Source organism: Mauremys mutica, chromosome 2 (genome assembly GCF_020497125.1).
Source record: "Mauremys mutica isolate MM-2020 ecotype Southern chromosome 2, ASM2049712v1, whole genome shotgun sequence".
Taxonomy (NCBI): domain Eukaryota; kingdom Metazoa; phylum Chordata; order Testudines; family Geoemydidae; genus Mauremys; species Mauremys mutica.
This window is the reverse complement of record NC_059073.1, coordinates 77,311,314-77,325,108: the sequence shown is the minus strand read 5'-3', so window position 1 is coordinate 77,325,108 and position 13,795 is coordinate 77,311,314. Positions and strand designations below refer to the sequence as shown.

Below are 13,795 nucleotides of genomic sequence, written 5' to 3'. Positions count from 1 at the left end.
CACATTATGGGAAAACTCTGACACAACTTACTCTACCCAGGGACTACGTTCCTTTTGAAATCTGCACTACATGTGTAATAAACAATATATAAAAATTAATAGTAGATATTAACATTTTTCCATTCCAGGCCACAACAAGGAGGACAATTTATGTCAAGAAATGGGGTAGAATGGTAGTGAGTGATATGAAAGATTATATGGCTGTGGGCAACTGACTGGATCACTTAACATTGTTTAATTATAGAATTGAAGTAAATAAAGTGTAATACTGGTTTGGGTGTTAGCGGGAATTCACTGACACACATGTACAATGTTAACTCTTTTTAGCAACTTTTTTTTGTTTGAGAATATACTATGGTGCTATAATTCTGACTGCATTTGGGGACATAAAGCCAGGCCATATTCTTTCCATAATTGTAAATTAGTTCCACCTTAAAGACCTTCTTCCCTTCCTCCTTCTCCAAGTTTATTTGTGTATCTGCAAAAGTACTAGCAGTAGCAGCAGTGTACCTCAGGCAAAAGAGCCTATGTGTCTATCAATATCTGGGTGACTGCCTTGTAAAGGGATCATTGCAACAATATGCCCCGGAGCAAGTGAAGACACTGCTTACATTTAGCCAGTTTAGGATTTACTGTGCATTGGTAGAAGTCGTGAGTAATTTCACCACCAGAATATATATAACACTAAGACACAGAGTAAGAAGATTTTTGATAAAATAAAATTCACTGAACTGGAAACACTTTGCAGAGACATCAATTTCTACTAAATTTTCACCAGAAAGGTTTTTTGGGTCCAGGACTCACTAGTTAAAGAAAAAAAAATCAGAAACACTCAGACTCTACCTGTGATTAGGGAACTGGCCTAGAATGTGGGAAACCCAGGTTCAAATCTCTGATCCTCTCAACCCAGATCTCTCTGAATCAGAAATAGGGATTTGAACCTGGATTCCCATGCCAGCATCTTAACTACCAGGCTACAGAGTTGCAGTCAGTGTGTGTCTCTCCCTCCTTCCAGAATCAAAAAGTACAGGTTTCAATTCCATCAAAATTTGGTTTTCAAGAAACATTCAAAAGGTTTTGTTTCCATTCCAATGCAGAAAAGACGGTTACTCACCTTTGTAACTGTTGTTCTTCGAGATGTGTTGCTCATATACATTCCAATTAGGTGTGTGCGTGCCACGTGCACAATCATCGGAAGATTTTTACCCTAGCAACACTCGATGGGTCGGCTGAGGCACCCCCTGGAGTGGCGCCCTTATGGTGACGGATATATGCCCCTGCCGACCCAGCGCCCTCTCAGTTCCTTCTTGCCAGCTACTCCGACAGAGGGGAAGGAGGGCGGGTTTGGAATGGATATGAGCAACACATCTCAAAGAACAACAGTTACAAAGGTGAGTAACCATCTTTTCTTCTTCGAGTGCTTGCTCATATCGATTCCAATTAGGTGACTCCCAAGCCTTACCTAGGCGGTGGGGTCGGAGTGAGATGTCACGGAGTGAAGGACCGCTGAACCAAATGCAGCATCACCCCTGGACTGCTGCACTATCGCATAGTGGGAAGTGAAGGTATGTACCAATGACCAAGTTGCTGCCCTACAGATCTCCTGTATGGGTACATGAGCCAGGAAGGCAGAGGACAAAGCCTGAGCCCGAGTGGAGTGGGTGGTAAGGTGCGTAGTTGGGACATCAACCAAGTCATAGCATGCACGGATGCATGATGTAATCCAGGACAAGATGTGCTGTGCAAAGACTGGGAGGCCCTTCATCTGGTCTGTCACAGCTACGAACAGCTGGGTCATCCTCCTAAAAGGTTTCATTCATTCGATGTAAAAGGCAAGGGCCCTGCGAATGTCTAGGGAATGCAGCTGTTGTTCTCGTCGAGAAGCGTGCGGCTTCGGGTAGAAGACCGGAAGGAAGATGTCCTGGTTGACATGGAAGGCAGACACCACCTTAGGAAGGAAGATGGGGTGTGGTTGCAGCTGTACCTTGTCCTTATGAAACACTGTATACAGTGGGTCCAACGTGAGGGTTCAAAGCTCTGACATACGTCTCACCGAAGTGATGGCGACAAGGAAAGCTGTTTTCCAGGAAAGGTACAGGAGTGAGCAAGTGGCCATCGTCTTGAACGGGGCACCCATGAGTCTGGATAGGACCAGGCTGAGGTCCCACATAGGGTCGGATGCTGAATTTGCGGGTACAGACGTTCCAATCCCTTGAGGAACCTGCTGACCATGGGATTGAAGAAAACTGAGCGCCCATTTTCGCCTGAGTGGAAGGCCGAAATCGCAGCTAGGTGTACTCTGACGGATGAAATCGACCGGCCTTGCGGTTTCAAGACAAGAGATAGTCTAAGATGGTAGGTAATGGCACCTCCAGAGCCGTATTGCTCAGGGCACACCAGCAGGAGAAACGCTTCCACTTGGCCAGATACGTGAACCTAGTAGAGGGCTTTCTGCTACCCAAGAGGACATGCTGCACCGAGCGGGAGCAACGTAGCTCAGATTGAGTTAGCCATGCAACATCCATGCTGTGAGATGGAGGGATTGCAGGTCCGGATGACACAGTCGACCATGCTCCTGAGTGATCAGGTCTGGCCACAACGGGAGTGGAATTGGTGTGGTCACCGACAGATCGAGGAGAGCGGTGTACCAATATTGCCTGGGCCATGCCAGGGCAATCAAGATTAAGCGGGCCTTGTCTTTGCGTAACTTGAGAAGGACCTGTGGACTAACGGGAATGGAGGAAAGGCATAGAACAGGTGGTCTTTCCACAGCATCACGAAGGCATCCAATAGGGAGCCCGGGGAGCGTCCCTGGAGAGAGCAGAACACCTGGCACTTCCAATTCTCACGAGAGGTGAAAAGGTCTATATGGGGAAACCCCCACTTCTGGAAAACAGAATGGATAACGTCCAGGTGAACTGACCACTCGTGAGCCAGAAAGGATCTGCTGAGGTGATCTGCCAAGGTGTTCTGGACTCCTGGGAGAAACGATGCCACCAGGTCGATCAAGTGGGCTATGCAGAATTCCCATAGGCCAATGGCTTCCTGACAGAGAGAGGACAATCGCGCTCCCTCTTGTTTGTTGATATAAAACATGGCCATTGTGTTGGCTGCGAAAACCGTGACACAATGTCCCTGAAGGTGTTTGCGGAACACCTGACATGCCAGGCGTACTGCCCTCAGCTCCCGTATGTTGATGTGCAGTGTTATCGCTTGTGTGGACCAAAGGTCCTGTGTGTGAAGGTCCACAAGATGAGCGCCCCAACCAAGAGATGATGCATCTGTGGTTAGGACCAGGAAGGGCTGCGGGGCATGGAATGGAATTCCCCCACATACCGAGTTGGGGTTCAGCTACCAAACCAGGGAGGTTAAGACTTCTGTCGGTACCGTGAGCAACGTGTCTAAATTGTCCCAGCCTGGGCGGTACACTGATGAGAGCCAGGCCTGAAGTGGACGGAGGCATAGTCTGGCATGTCTGGTCACGAAGGTGCAAGACGCCATGTGTCCCAGTAGACCGAGGCACATGCATGCTGTTGAGGTTGGGAAGCTTTGGAGACCATGGATAATGCTCGCCATGGACTGGAAGCGGGTGTGCGCTAGACACGCACGAGCGAGATCTGAATCCAGGACTGCTCTGATGAAGTCTATTCTTTGGGTCGGCTGCAAAGTGGACTTTTTGACATTGAGCAGCAGGCCCAGCTGTATGAACAAGTTCATGGTGAACTGAACATGAGATTGCACCTGGAGCTCGGAGCGACCCTGAATGAGCCAGTCGTCGAGGTACGGAAACCCTTGGATCTTATGTCGATGGAGTGAGGCAGCTATGACAGCCATACACTTTGTAAAGACCCTTGGTGCCATGGATAGGCCAAAGGGAAGGACGGTAAATTGGAAGTGCAGTTGGTTGACCACAAAGCGAAGGAAGCACCTGTCCGGTGGGTAAATTGCTATATGGAAGTACGCGTCCTTCATGTCGAGGGCAGCATACCAGTTTCCAGGATCCAGGGAAGGAATAATGGTCCCCAGGGAAACCATGCGGAACTTCAACTTAACCATTAATTTGTTGAGTCCGCGCAGGTCCAGAATGGACCTGTAGCCCCTTCCCTTTGTCTTGGGGATTAGGAAGTAGCGGGAGTAAAAACCACTGCCTCTCAGTTCCTTTGGAACCTCCTCTATAGCTCTGATAGTTAGAAGCATTTGCACCTCCTGTAGGAGGAGTTGCTCATGAGAGGGGTCCCTGAAGAGGGATGGGGAGGGAAGGGGGGTGGGACAAAACAAATTCAAGTCGGTATCCACTTTCCACCATGTGTAGGACCCAGCGGTCTGACGTTATGCGGGACCATGCAGGGAGGAAAGAGGAGAGGCAGTTGGTGAAAGGCGGGGAAGGATCCTGTAAGGAGACTGATGCTCTGCCCTTGGGCGCACCTTCAATAGTTTTGTTTGGGCCCTGCCGATGGTTTGGGGGGGCCCTGGTTCTGGCCCATCTGAGGACAAGATTGCCTCCTCCTACCACCCCGGCCACGTCTTCTAGAGAAGTTCTGTCTTGGCCGGGGGTTAGGGTAGGTGCGCTGCAGTTGGGGTCTGAAGGGCCTACGTTGCGTCACTGGGGCATTCCCAATGAATGCATGATAGCCCGGTTATCCTTCAGACTCTGGAGTCTGGAGTTGGTTTTGTCCGAAAATAGCCCCTGGCCATCAAAGGGCAGGTCCTGAATTGTTTGCTGCAGTTCCGGTGGGAGACCGGACACCTGCATCCACGAAATGTGGAGCATAGCTATGCCCAAGGCTGGAATCCTAGCCGCTGAGTCTGCCGCATCTATCGAAGCCTGCAAAGATGTCCTGGCCACTTTCTTGCCCTCCTCCTGCAAGGTTCTGAACTCCTCCCTAGACTCCTGAGGGACAAGCTCTTTGAACTTCCCCATCGAATTCCAGGTATTATAATTATAATGATTCAAGAGGGCCTGCTAGTTAGCCACTCTGAGTTGTAGGCCACCAGTATAATAGATCTTGCGGCCAAATAAATCCAGGCATCTAGTGTCCTTGGATTTAGAAGCAGGAGCTTGTTGGCCGTGTCTTTCCCTCTCATTAAAGGATTGCACAATGAGGGAGCACAGTTGAGGGTGAATGTACAAGTATTAATACTCTTTGGAGGGGACCAAGTACTTCCTCTCCACCCCCTTGGCAGTGGAAGGAATAGACACCGGAGATTGCCAGATTGTGGTGGCATTAGCCTGGATGGTCCGAATAAACGGCAAGGCTATACGAGTTGGGGTATCAGCAGATAAGATATCCACCACTGAGTCCTCGACCTCCACCAACTCCTCCACCTGGAGGTTCATATTTTGTGCCATCCTATGAAGTAAGTCTTGGTGCACACGGAGGTCTATAGATGGTGGGCCAGAGGAGGATGTGCCCGCCACCACCTCATCAGGGGAAGATGAGGAGGCTATGCCCGGGACTAAGGAGTCCTGGGGCAAGTCTTGCAGGGGGGGTCTGGCTGCCCTAGGTCCACCATGCTAGGGGTGTGGGCCTGAGCTGAGGGTAAAGCCATTGCCTCTGAGCCCCTTGGGGGGCGGTGACTGACAGTGGCCTCTGGGACCCGGGGTTCCAAGTGGGCAGAGCGAGAAGCCCCCGATGGGACACCTTGGGCCTGATGGTTTGCCCAAGGGGTCCAAAAGGACCATTGTGGGGATCCCTGAGCAGGATCCTGCCTCTCATCATATCATTGGCTAGCACCATCCGCATCTTGGTCATGGATGTGGTAGCCACTCTCCACTTGGGATGACCTCGAGTTGGGGCGGGACAGCCAAGGTGGAGCCAAACGCTCATGCTGGGTTGCACTGTCCTGTGTTGTTGGCCTGCACCATGGAGATGGAGATCGGCACTGTGGTCTCGAGTGGTACCACGATCTGGACTGGTACCGACGGTCATATTGGTGCCGGGAGGCAGATCTGGACCTCAATGAAGATCTACGGCCAGAGCGGTGCCGGGAACGACTCCAAGTAGACCGGCGCCGGGAGCTGGACCGGTACCTACTGTACCGGGAAGGAGATCTTCGAGAGGCAGAGTGGTGCCGCAAGTGCCACCGGCGCCGAGATGGTGATCGGTGCCGGGACTGCGAGCGGTGCCGTGGACGAGACCAGCGCCTGGATGGGTACCATGATCTGGATTGGGACCGGGATCGGTGCCTACCCGTCTCGCTCTGCGACGGAGGGTGCATCATGGAGGGCTTCCCTATCGAGGGAACAGCCCGCACCGGCGGTACCGAAGGTTGTGACGGTCCTGGCTCAGTGAGGGCATTCAGGTCGCGTGCTGTGGAGAAAGTGTCCGGGGTAGAAGGCAGGCCGAGCTCGACTGCAGTGTGCATCAGGGAGCTTATGTTCACCAGACTCAATGGCGGTGTGGTGCTGGAATTGACGGTGCCAGAGTTGGAGTCTTCGCGGGGTGGTCCGGCATGGGATGCTGCTCTGAGGTGGGCACAGGCGGTGCCAGCAACTGTACAGGTGCAGCAGGCTGCTTGTGTTGCTTCTTGGGTCTCAGAGACAGCGAGCTGTGCCTCGCTGGTAGCGGTGTCGGAGACGTCCGGTGCTGGGAGTCTTTGCCGGTGCCGGGTCACAAAGTTGTTGTTTCCAGTGCCGGAGGCACGTTTCGGACCAACGGTGCTGGGTCTCGGCGCAGGGACAAGGACATCGGGCTAAGTGCCGCTTCCATGAGGAGCTGCTTCAAGCAAAAGTCCCGCTCCTTTTTGGTCCGAGGCTTGAATGTCTTAAAATTGCAGCACTTATCTGATTGATGGGATTCCCCCAGGCACTTCAAACAGGAGTCGTGGGGGTCTCCCGTAGGCTTAAGGCGGGCCGAGCACGTTTGAAACCCGGAGACCTAGGCATGAGTCCAGGTACCAGGGAGGAAGGAAGGGGAGAAATCCCTTACCTCCAATTACTATGTACACTAAAGACAATAACTACTATTAACTACAACTAGAAACTACTAACAACTACTCCATAACAACTATTTACAGGCATAAACAAGCTAAGAGCTAGGGAAGTGGAGATCAGCTAAGCCGCGCTCCACAGTTCCAATGACCGTCACGGGCGGAAAGAAGGAACTGAGGGGGCTCTGGGTGGGCAGGGGCATATATCCGGCACCATAAGGGCGCCACTCCAGGGGGCGCCTCAGCCAACCCACCGAGTGTTGCTAGGGTAAAAATCTTCCAACGATCGTGCACACGCCGCACGCACACCTAATTGGAATCGATATGAGAAAGCACTCGAAGAAGAACCACAAATTTCAAAACCTCAAAAGTTACAGTGAAACAGAATTGTTGTCTTCTGGACAGCACTAACTATGGTCCATCTCTGAACATATCTAGAAAAAGCTTTTTCCACACCACTCCCATTACAAAGCTCTGCAAGAAAATGTAGAGGAGTTCAAAGTATACCTATTGTCAGGCTAATGGATAGCCTTTTACTGAAGGCTGGTGACCAGCATTAATAGCATTTTGATCCAGTATTACAATAGCAGTAATTGAATTTTAGAAGGTGCTAATCCAATTGAGAGTGTCAGATAAAAAGCAGGACGTGTCACCAATAGGAGCAGAGCAAACCAATGGAAAATTTATATTAAATAGACCATCTTTTCATATTCCTTAGAATGCACATTCATGACAAATTCCTTCCTAGCAGGCTAGCTATCTAACGTGTAGGATCTGTCTTTATCCACAACATAACCACCTTACTTTTCTCCTGCCCATACATGGAGACTACAGAGAAAAGACCTCAGGGAATTCCAGCTTCACAGAGCAAACTTGTCAGTTTTAATTCAAGTTGGGTGGCTGCATAATACATAAACAATCAGGAAGGAATGAAATCCAGTTCTTTTCAAATGTTGGTGATTTCCATGTAATGATCCACAGGGGGCATAAACATTGTACATTTAAACCGATTCATTCTATGGACATACAGTACATGCGATAGGATGGCCTTCTAAGAGTATTTCAGATGGATAGCTTACATAGTTTATAAAAACTGTAAAACACCTTATAACATCTGTTCTTTAAAGGAAACCACACTAACTTTTGTCAGTGTCTAAACATGACATATGTATATACTGTATATATAAACTGGTGCATGCAAGTTGGTCTTCAGGATCTAAGTAACAATGCGACACATATTGCACAAATTTCATTAAATGCTCAACTGGCAATAACCTTTGGGTGTATCTTGTAAACCTTTTCCTTTTCTAAGCTATACATTTTATATCTGGAGAATGTGGGAGGATCTTACCTTGCTTCCATTTTCTCTTGCCTCTCTTTCCATCTTGAGATCAGAAATTAGGAGGTTCTTGTATTTGTTCTTTCCATTACTGTTGTGATCATCTAGTCTGTATTCTGAAGTCAGCTGAGCAGAGAGGGGACTGTCACTCAGGTTCAGAGGCTGCTCATCCTGCTCCAGATCTGTTTTGCCATTACTGTTGGTTTCTGCCATCTCCCTGCAGTGTATTCCACCTGAAGCATTGGAACTGTGTCCCACGGTCTCATTGCCATTAAAACTCTCTGCAGCTGAATCATCTATTAAAAAATACATATTTTCAGTAACCTCCCACCATTGTTAACTCTGTACCTGATCAAACAGAATTTATAGCTTCACGGTGTTTTGCATAGCAAAATTAAAACTGAATGATGTCTAGCATCTAATGCATTTTTTGCAATAAAACACAATAGTCTTCAAGTAAAATTAAGCTTGGGAAATAAATCTATGGAATTATAGTCAAAGTTGGGGGAAAGATCTGGGCTGTCAAACTAGTGCAATTGTGCACACAAAAACTAGTGTCACACTGGCTTTTTAGGAGCAAATTCTGCCCTTGTCCATCTATTTAGGCTCTTATAACCAAGTCTATCACTGTAGCATCACATTTTTTAAGTCAGCGTTGTTGCAGGTGGTGAGGGGGCAGAATCTGGCTCTCAGTTTTCAAGGAGGTGGAAAATATTTTACTACAGACTAAATGTTTAAATAGCAGCATAAATGGCTATTTAAAAAAAATCTGTCATAAGTAGTGGAACAAAAATTCCTAGTTCCTTGGCTTTGTGCATTCATTGTTAGCATCAGACATTATGCTGGGAAAGTTGATTCCCGGTACAAAGACCATGTCTCAGTTGTTCTCAAACTATACATCAATCATAACTGAAATAATAAAAATTACAATAAAAGACTAAGAGAAAGTCAGATTTTCATCTGAAATTTTTGTATGTTGTTGTTACAAGTAACTTCTAAGACTGTTATAACTGAAATTAAAATTATATTTTTCTCTAACCTTTCAGAGCCATATTCTGTCACCTGTGCTTTCAATGCCTTATTCCATGAACAGTCCCATTGGAATCAACAGGGTTCCTTGAACAGCAAAGTACTACGCAATGTAGGAAAAGGTGGCAGAATCTGGCCTCAGTATGCTTACTGGATGCATTCAACAGTATTTTTGTATAGTCACTTCCTCTGGCTTGCTAATGGTGCACACTCTTCCCCAGGTTTCACAAGACTGTTTATCAATAACTAGGGCCCTACCAAATTCACGGCCATGAAAAACGCATCACAGACCATGAAATCTGGTCTCCCACAGTGAAATCTGGAAGCGGTGGCCAGCACATCCCTGTGGCCCATTCGCGTCCAGGCACCACTTCCCACAGCTCCCATTGGCCCGGAACAGAGAACCACACCCACTGGGAGCTGCAGGGGGCAGTGCCTGTGGACAGTCAATGTCAGCAAAATGTCTCGTGGCCAGCAATCAGATTACCCTGATGGGTCACATGCAGCCCGTGGGCCACAGGTTGCCCACCACTGCTTTAGTTTAAGGAAACATCTTTCCATATAACAGAATACTTTACAAGCAACAGCTGCAATAGCAAATTTACAAATCCTGTACTAGGTGTTTGTTTGTTTTATAAATAATAAATGAACATAGGAAATATAAAAGTCCCAAGTACAAAACTGTTAGATGGACATATCACATCTTCTAGTCACCAATTCAATATATGTATATTGGAACCACCTATAAATTAATACCTGGGCCAAATCCAAGGCTTCACTGGGATCACTGGAATAAGTACAGCAAACAGGAGTTGACCCCTGATAAAGGTCTATACCTATTAAAGGAATATACTATACATGCTAGCCTTTGACAGACACATCCCTACTGTGCATAATCAAATGAAATGTTGAAAACTCTACTTGCAACTGTAGAAATATACAGGCTGTTTAATCGCACTATTGGAACAGGAGTCCATATTTCTTCTAGTACAGTGCCTAATCCAAGATACACATTATTTTAGATAAAGAACAATATTTACAACTCTTCTAAAATGATCTTATGCTCAAAAATAAGCTGGAAAATAAGAATTGTAACTTTATTTATGGAAAGTCCAAACAAAGGAAGATTGAAAAAGTCCTTGGTTAACACATATATATAACTGGTAACTGGTAACAGAGGACAGAAAAATGTATTAAATGTAAACAGCTCTTTATTACTTAACTACTGAAAAATCCCTGAGAATTAACAACTGTACTTAAGCACTGACATTAAAACAATGATACAAGTATTATCAACGTAACTTTAGCGGCACCTACAAATGACTCAATTCCTGTACAGTAAACTCTTGTCTCTTGTATAAAGTCAAATGCCTACAGTAAACAATACAGTTATACACTTTTTATCTTTTTCCTTAGGAATACAAATCTATGTCTAGGGGGAGAATGATCAGAGGTATGGCTATAAACACACTTTTTATATGTAAATATAAATATGAATTACCATAAAAGAATCAAGGGGAAAAAAGCATTTTAGCACTGATAGCTTCTTACAGATGTTACCAAGGTAACTAAATTACACAGTTTAGCATATTTCATTCCTGGGCAGTTGAGCTATTTTTGCAGAGAATACACTAACATTAAAACAACAGCTGTTCTGTGATTGAGACCAAGAGTCTGATCCTCTAGAGACCCTTACCCATGTGAATAGATAGAGACCCTTACCCATGTGAATAGAATTTATTCTCACAAATAGTCCCACTGACTTCAAGAGAAGGTCAGTGAGTCTGACCCAAGAGGTGAAGCATACTTTCCCCACCCCATGTACCCGGCCAGCTCTGCTGCCATTGTCCTGGCAACTTCCCATCCCCCTCCTGGCTGCTTTGCTGAGTCTTGTGCCCTAGTGGTGCAGTCCCTGCACTCAGCATGTGTAGTGATGGTGATTATACCTGGCCTTTGTATAAAGGTGAAAGAGGGGCAACTTCTTGCATCCTCCCAGCACCTAGTGCCTCACTGGAGCATCCCAGGCACAATCTGGCCCTCAGATTATAAACTCTTCTGATCTAAGGATTTATTTTCTTATTTTATCTATGAAGCATCTAGCACACTGTTGCTTTCATATAAATTGCAGACAAGGTATTTTTGCCGTGTTATTAGCATATTTTTCTAATGTCTATCACAACCCCTGAGCAGCAATAAACTGTTGAAGCTGAAAATCTGTTTCCTTGCCAAATATTTTTTCCTTCATCATTCAGCAACAGGCACTGGTTTGTATTTGGAGAGGTGCTGGCAGGTTCAGAAATATAGGGTTATATGCTGGGTCCTAATAATGTGAGGGTATGATATATCTTGCATGAATGGACAATTAGGTTTCAAACACTCCATGAATGTAACCTGTGCATATTCCTACTGGACAGCTTACATTGATTTATTTTTTGAAAACACACACCCCGTTGAAGCATTTCTTGGGGGAGGAAGTGGAAAAAAAATTGATCATCCAGGGCCTTTAGCAATGGAGAGAATGTGGGTTGTTGTAGCAACAGAGAGAGCGCGAGCATGAGAACAGCTGCTCGTAGAATATGTTGAGAGCAGCGTGTAGAATCTGATGATGTCAGGATGGCAGTTGGATTTTTGTTTTGTGCTGTGATTGGTTACAACTTCTTCTTTGAGTATCTCTCCATATAGAGCACACTCTTGGTGCACATGTGCCCCCATGCGTGTGAGACTGGAATCTTTAGCCAGCAGTATCCATTGGGGCCATGCACGTGCACTGCATGCCATTGCACGCCCCACCCCCATGGCGTAAGGGGTGGAAATGACCCAAAAGCCACTGCATTCCTTCCTACTGTGAGATGGAACAACCTCCATATCCCTCTTACTTCTTGAGTCATTGTTACTTAATTGTTAATTTTCTTAGCTGTAGTTGTTATCATTGCCTTATTTCTACTCGTTAGCCCATTGATAAAAAAACAACACACACATGCATATACCTCCCGCCCCCCCCACCAGGAGTGTAATTAGTTTAATTTCTGTGTGGTCCGGTGCCAAACTGCTACCGGAATAGCTGACTTGAAGTCCTCCGGTAACCTGCCTGTCAAGTGATGTAGCTATACTGCTGAATGATGGCCACATCAAAAGACTGTTTGCTTATTTGCTTTGTTTAGGGGAAGGACATATCCCCAGGGAGTGCACAGTTTTCAAGTCCTTTCCCCAGTGTCTTTGCCCAGAGGTATGGTTCAAGTGGTTTTTGTTGGGGAAGTCTATGAAGGAAGCATATGACTCAAACTCTTCCTGCTTCTGAGCGTACTATTCACTCTTTGAAAACACAGTCAGAAGGGCCTCAGCTAGCTGAGAGGTTACCCAAGTTCCCTGGGATCAAAGATACCACAGAAAAAGGCCTCTAAAACTGTGGTGCAGATTCCCTTAGATCAGTCAGCAATCCCTGCTGTCCATGTGAGGAAAGAGCACAATTCAAAGTCTGGAGCTTGGCTCTGATCTGTCTTCTGGGTATTGTCAAAGAACAAGCTATTAACTCTTAAAGTTTTGGATGCCAACATGATTACTGCAGCTACGTCTGCACCACATGCCACTTCTGCCTCAATAAAAGTTTTGCCCCAAACATCAGAGGCTAATTTACACTCTGTTATTCCATCTGTCCCACTACCTTTTACCTCATCCAAGGGTCTCTCCTGAGCCTGAGTTTCCTTTACTGGAGATTTTCGCCCCTTTCTGCAGTTTCTAAATTCAGAACAGTATTAGCACCTAGGATACCAACTACGACAATGTCATCACATCACTCTTCATTGGTAATGACTTATTCTCATTGAGTACTTTGACTCATCCTAACTTCCTACCACTCCATGGGGAAAAAGCACCTCCTAGAAAGGAGTTTTACTATTCATAATTGTGTATGTCAAACAGAAGTCTTTTTCCAGGAACTGCTAATTTTTCACCTGAGCCAACTAAGGAGGAGGTTCAAGAAAAAGGAGTGATATCCCCTTCTGTCTCTCATCATACGAGAAACAAGTCAGTCAGATCTTAAACCCATGGATGCCTCCTCCTTGGCACCACATACCTTAATACGGGATGTAACTCTGGCCATACTGGCCAGCTTGGACACCTCATTGTCATTTCTCAACATGATAGGGTGTGGGTCATTCTAGAAGTAAATCTTTTGCATAACTGGAACTTCACACAAAACAGTTCAGCTACCACAACTTGAGGTTGCTTGCACAGAGGATCATGAAATGCACAGTGAGGACACAGGCAATTTTGAATAAGAAGACCCAGTGACACATATGATGTTTTCTTCATCACCAGATGAAGCTGTTGTTCCATCAACTCCATCTGTGATGGACATCTTCAAAATTTTCCAAGACCTCCTAAAGTGGATGGCCAATACCATGGAGATTCCACTAGAGGTGGTACAAGAAAAAACATATAATGCCCATTAATGAGGGTATTCTAGATTCCATCAAGGATCTTGATAGATGCCAGCTT

The 13,795-nt window shown here is 46.3% G+C and overlaps 1 protein-coding gene across 11 annotated transcripts in view; it reads right to left on the bottom strand.

Moving 5' to 3' along the window:
* NOL4 (nucleolar protein 4) overlaps positions 1–13,795 on the bottom strand; it is a 250,034-nt gene that overhangs the window by 102,012 nt on the left and 134,227 nt on the right. For 9 of the 11 annotated variants that reach the window (XM_045007418.1, XM_045007419.1, XM_045007420.1 and 6 more), the window contains one exon: positions 8,282–8,565. In XM_045007418.1, the coding sequence (XP_044863353.1) occupies positions 8,282–8,565 (284 nt within the window). Of the gene's footprint in view, positions 1–8,281; positions 8,566–11,717; positions 11,866–13,795 lie in introns of those variants that run through there. The other 2 variants (XM_045007422.1, XM_045007423.1) reach the window with 2 other exon arrangements.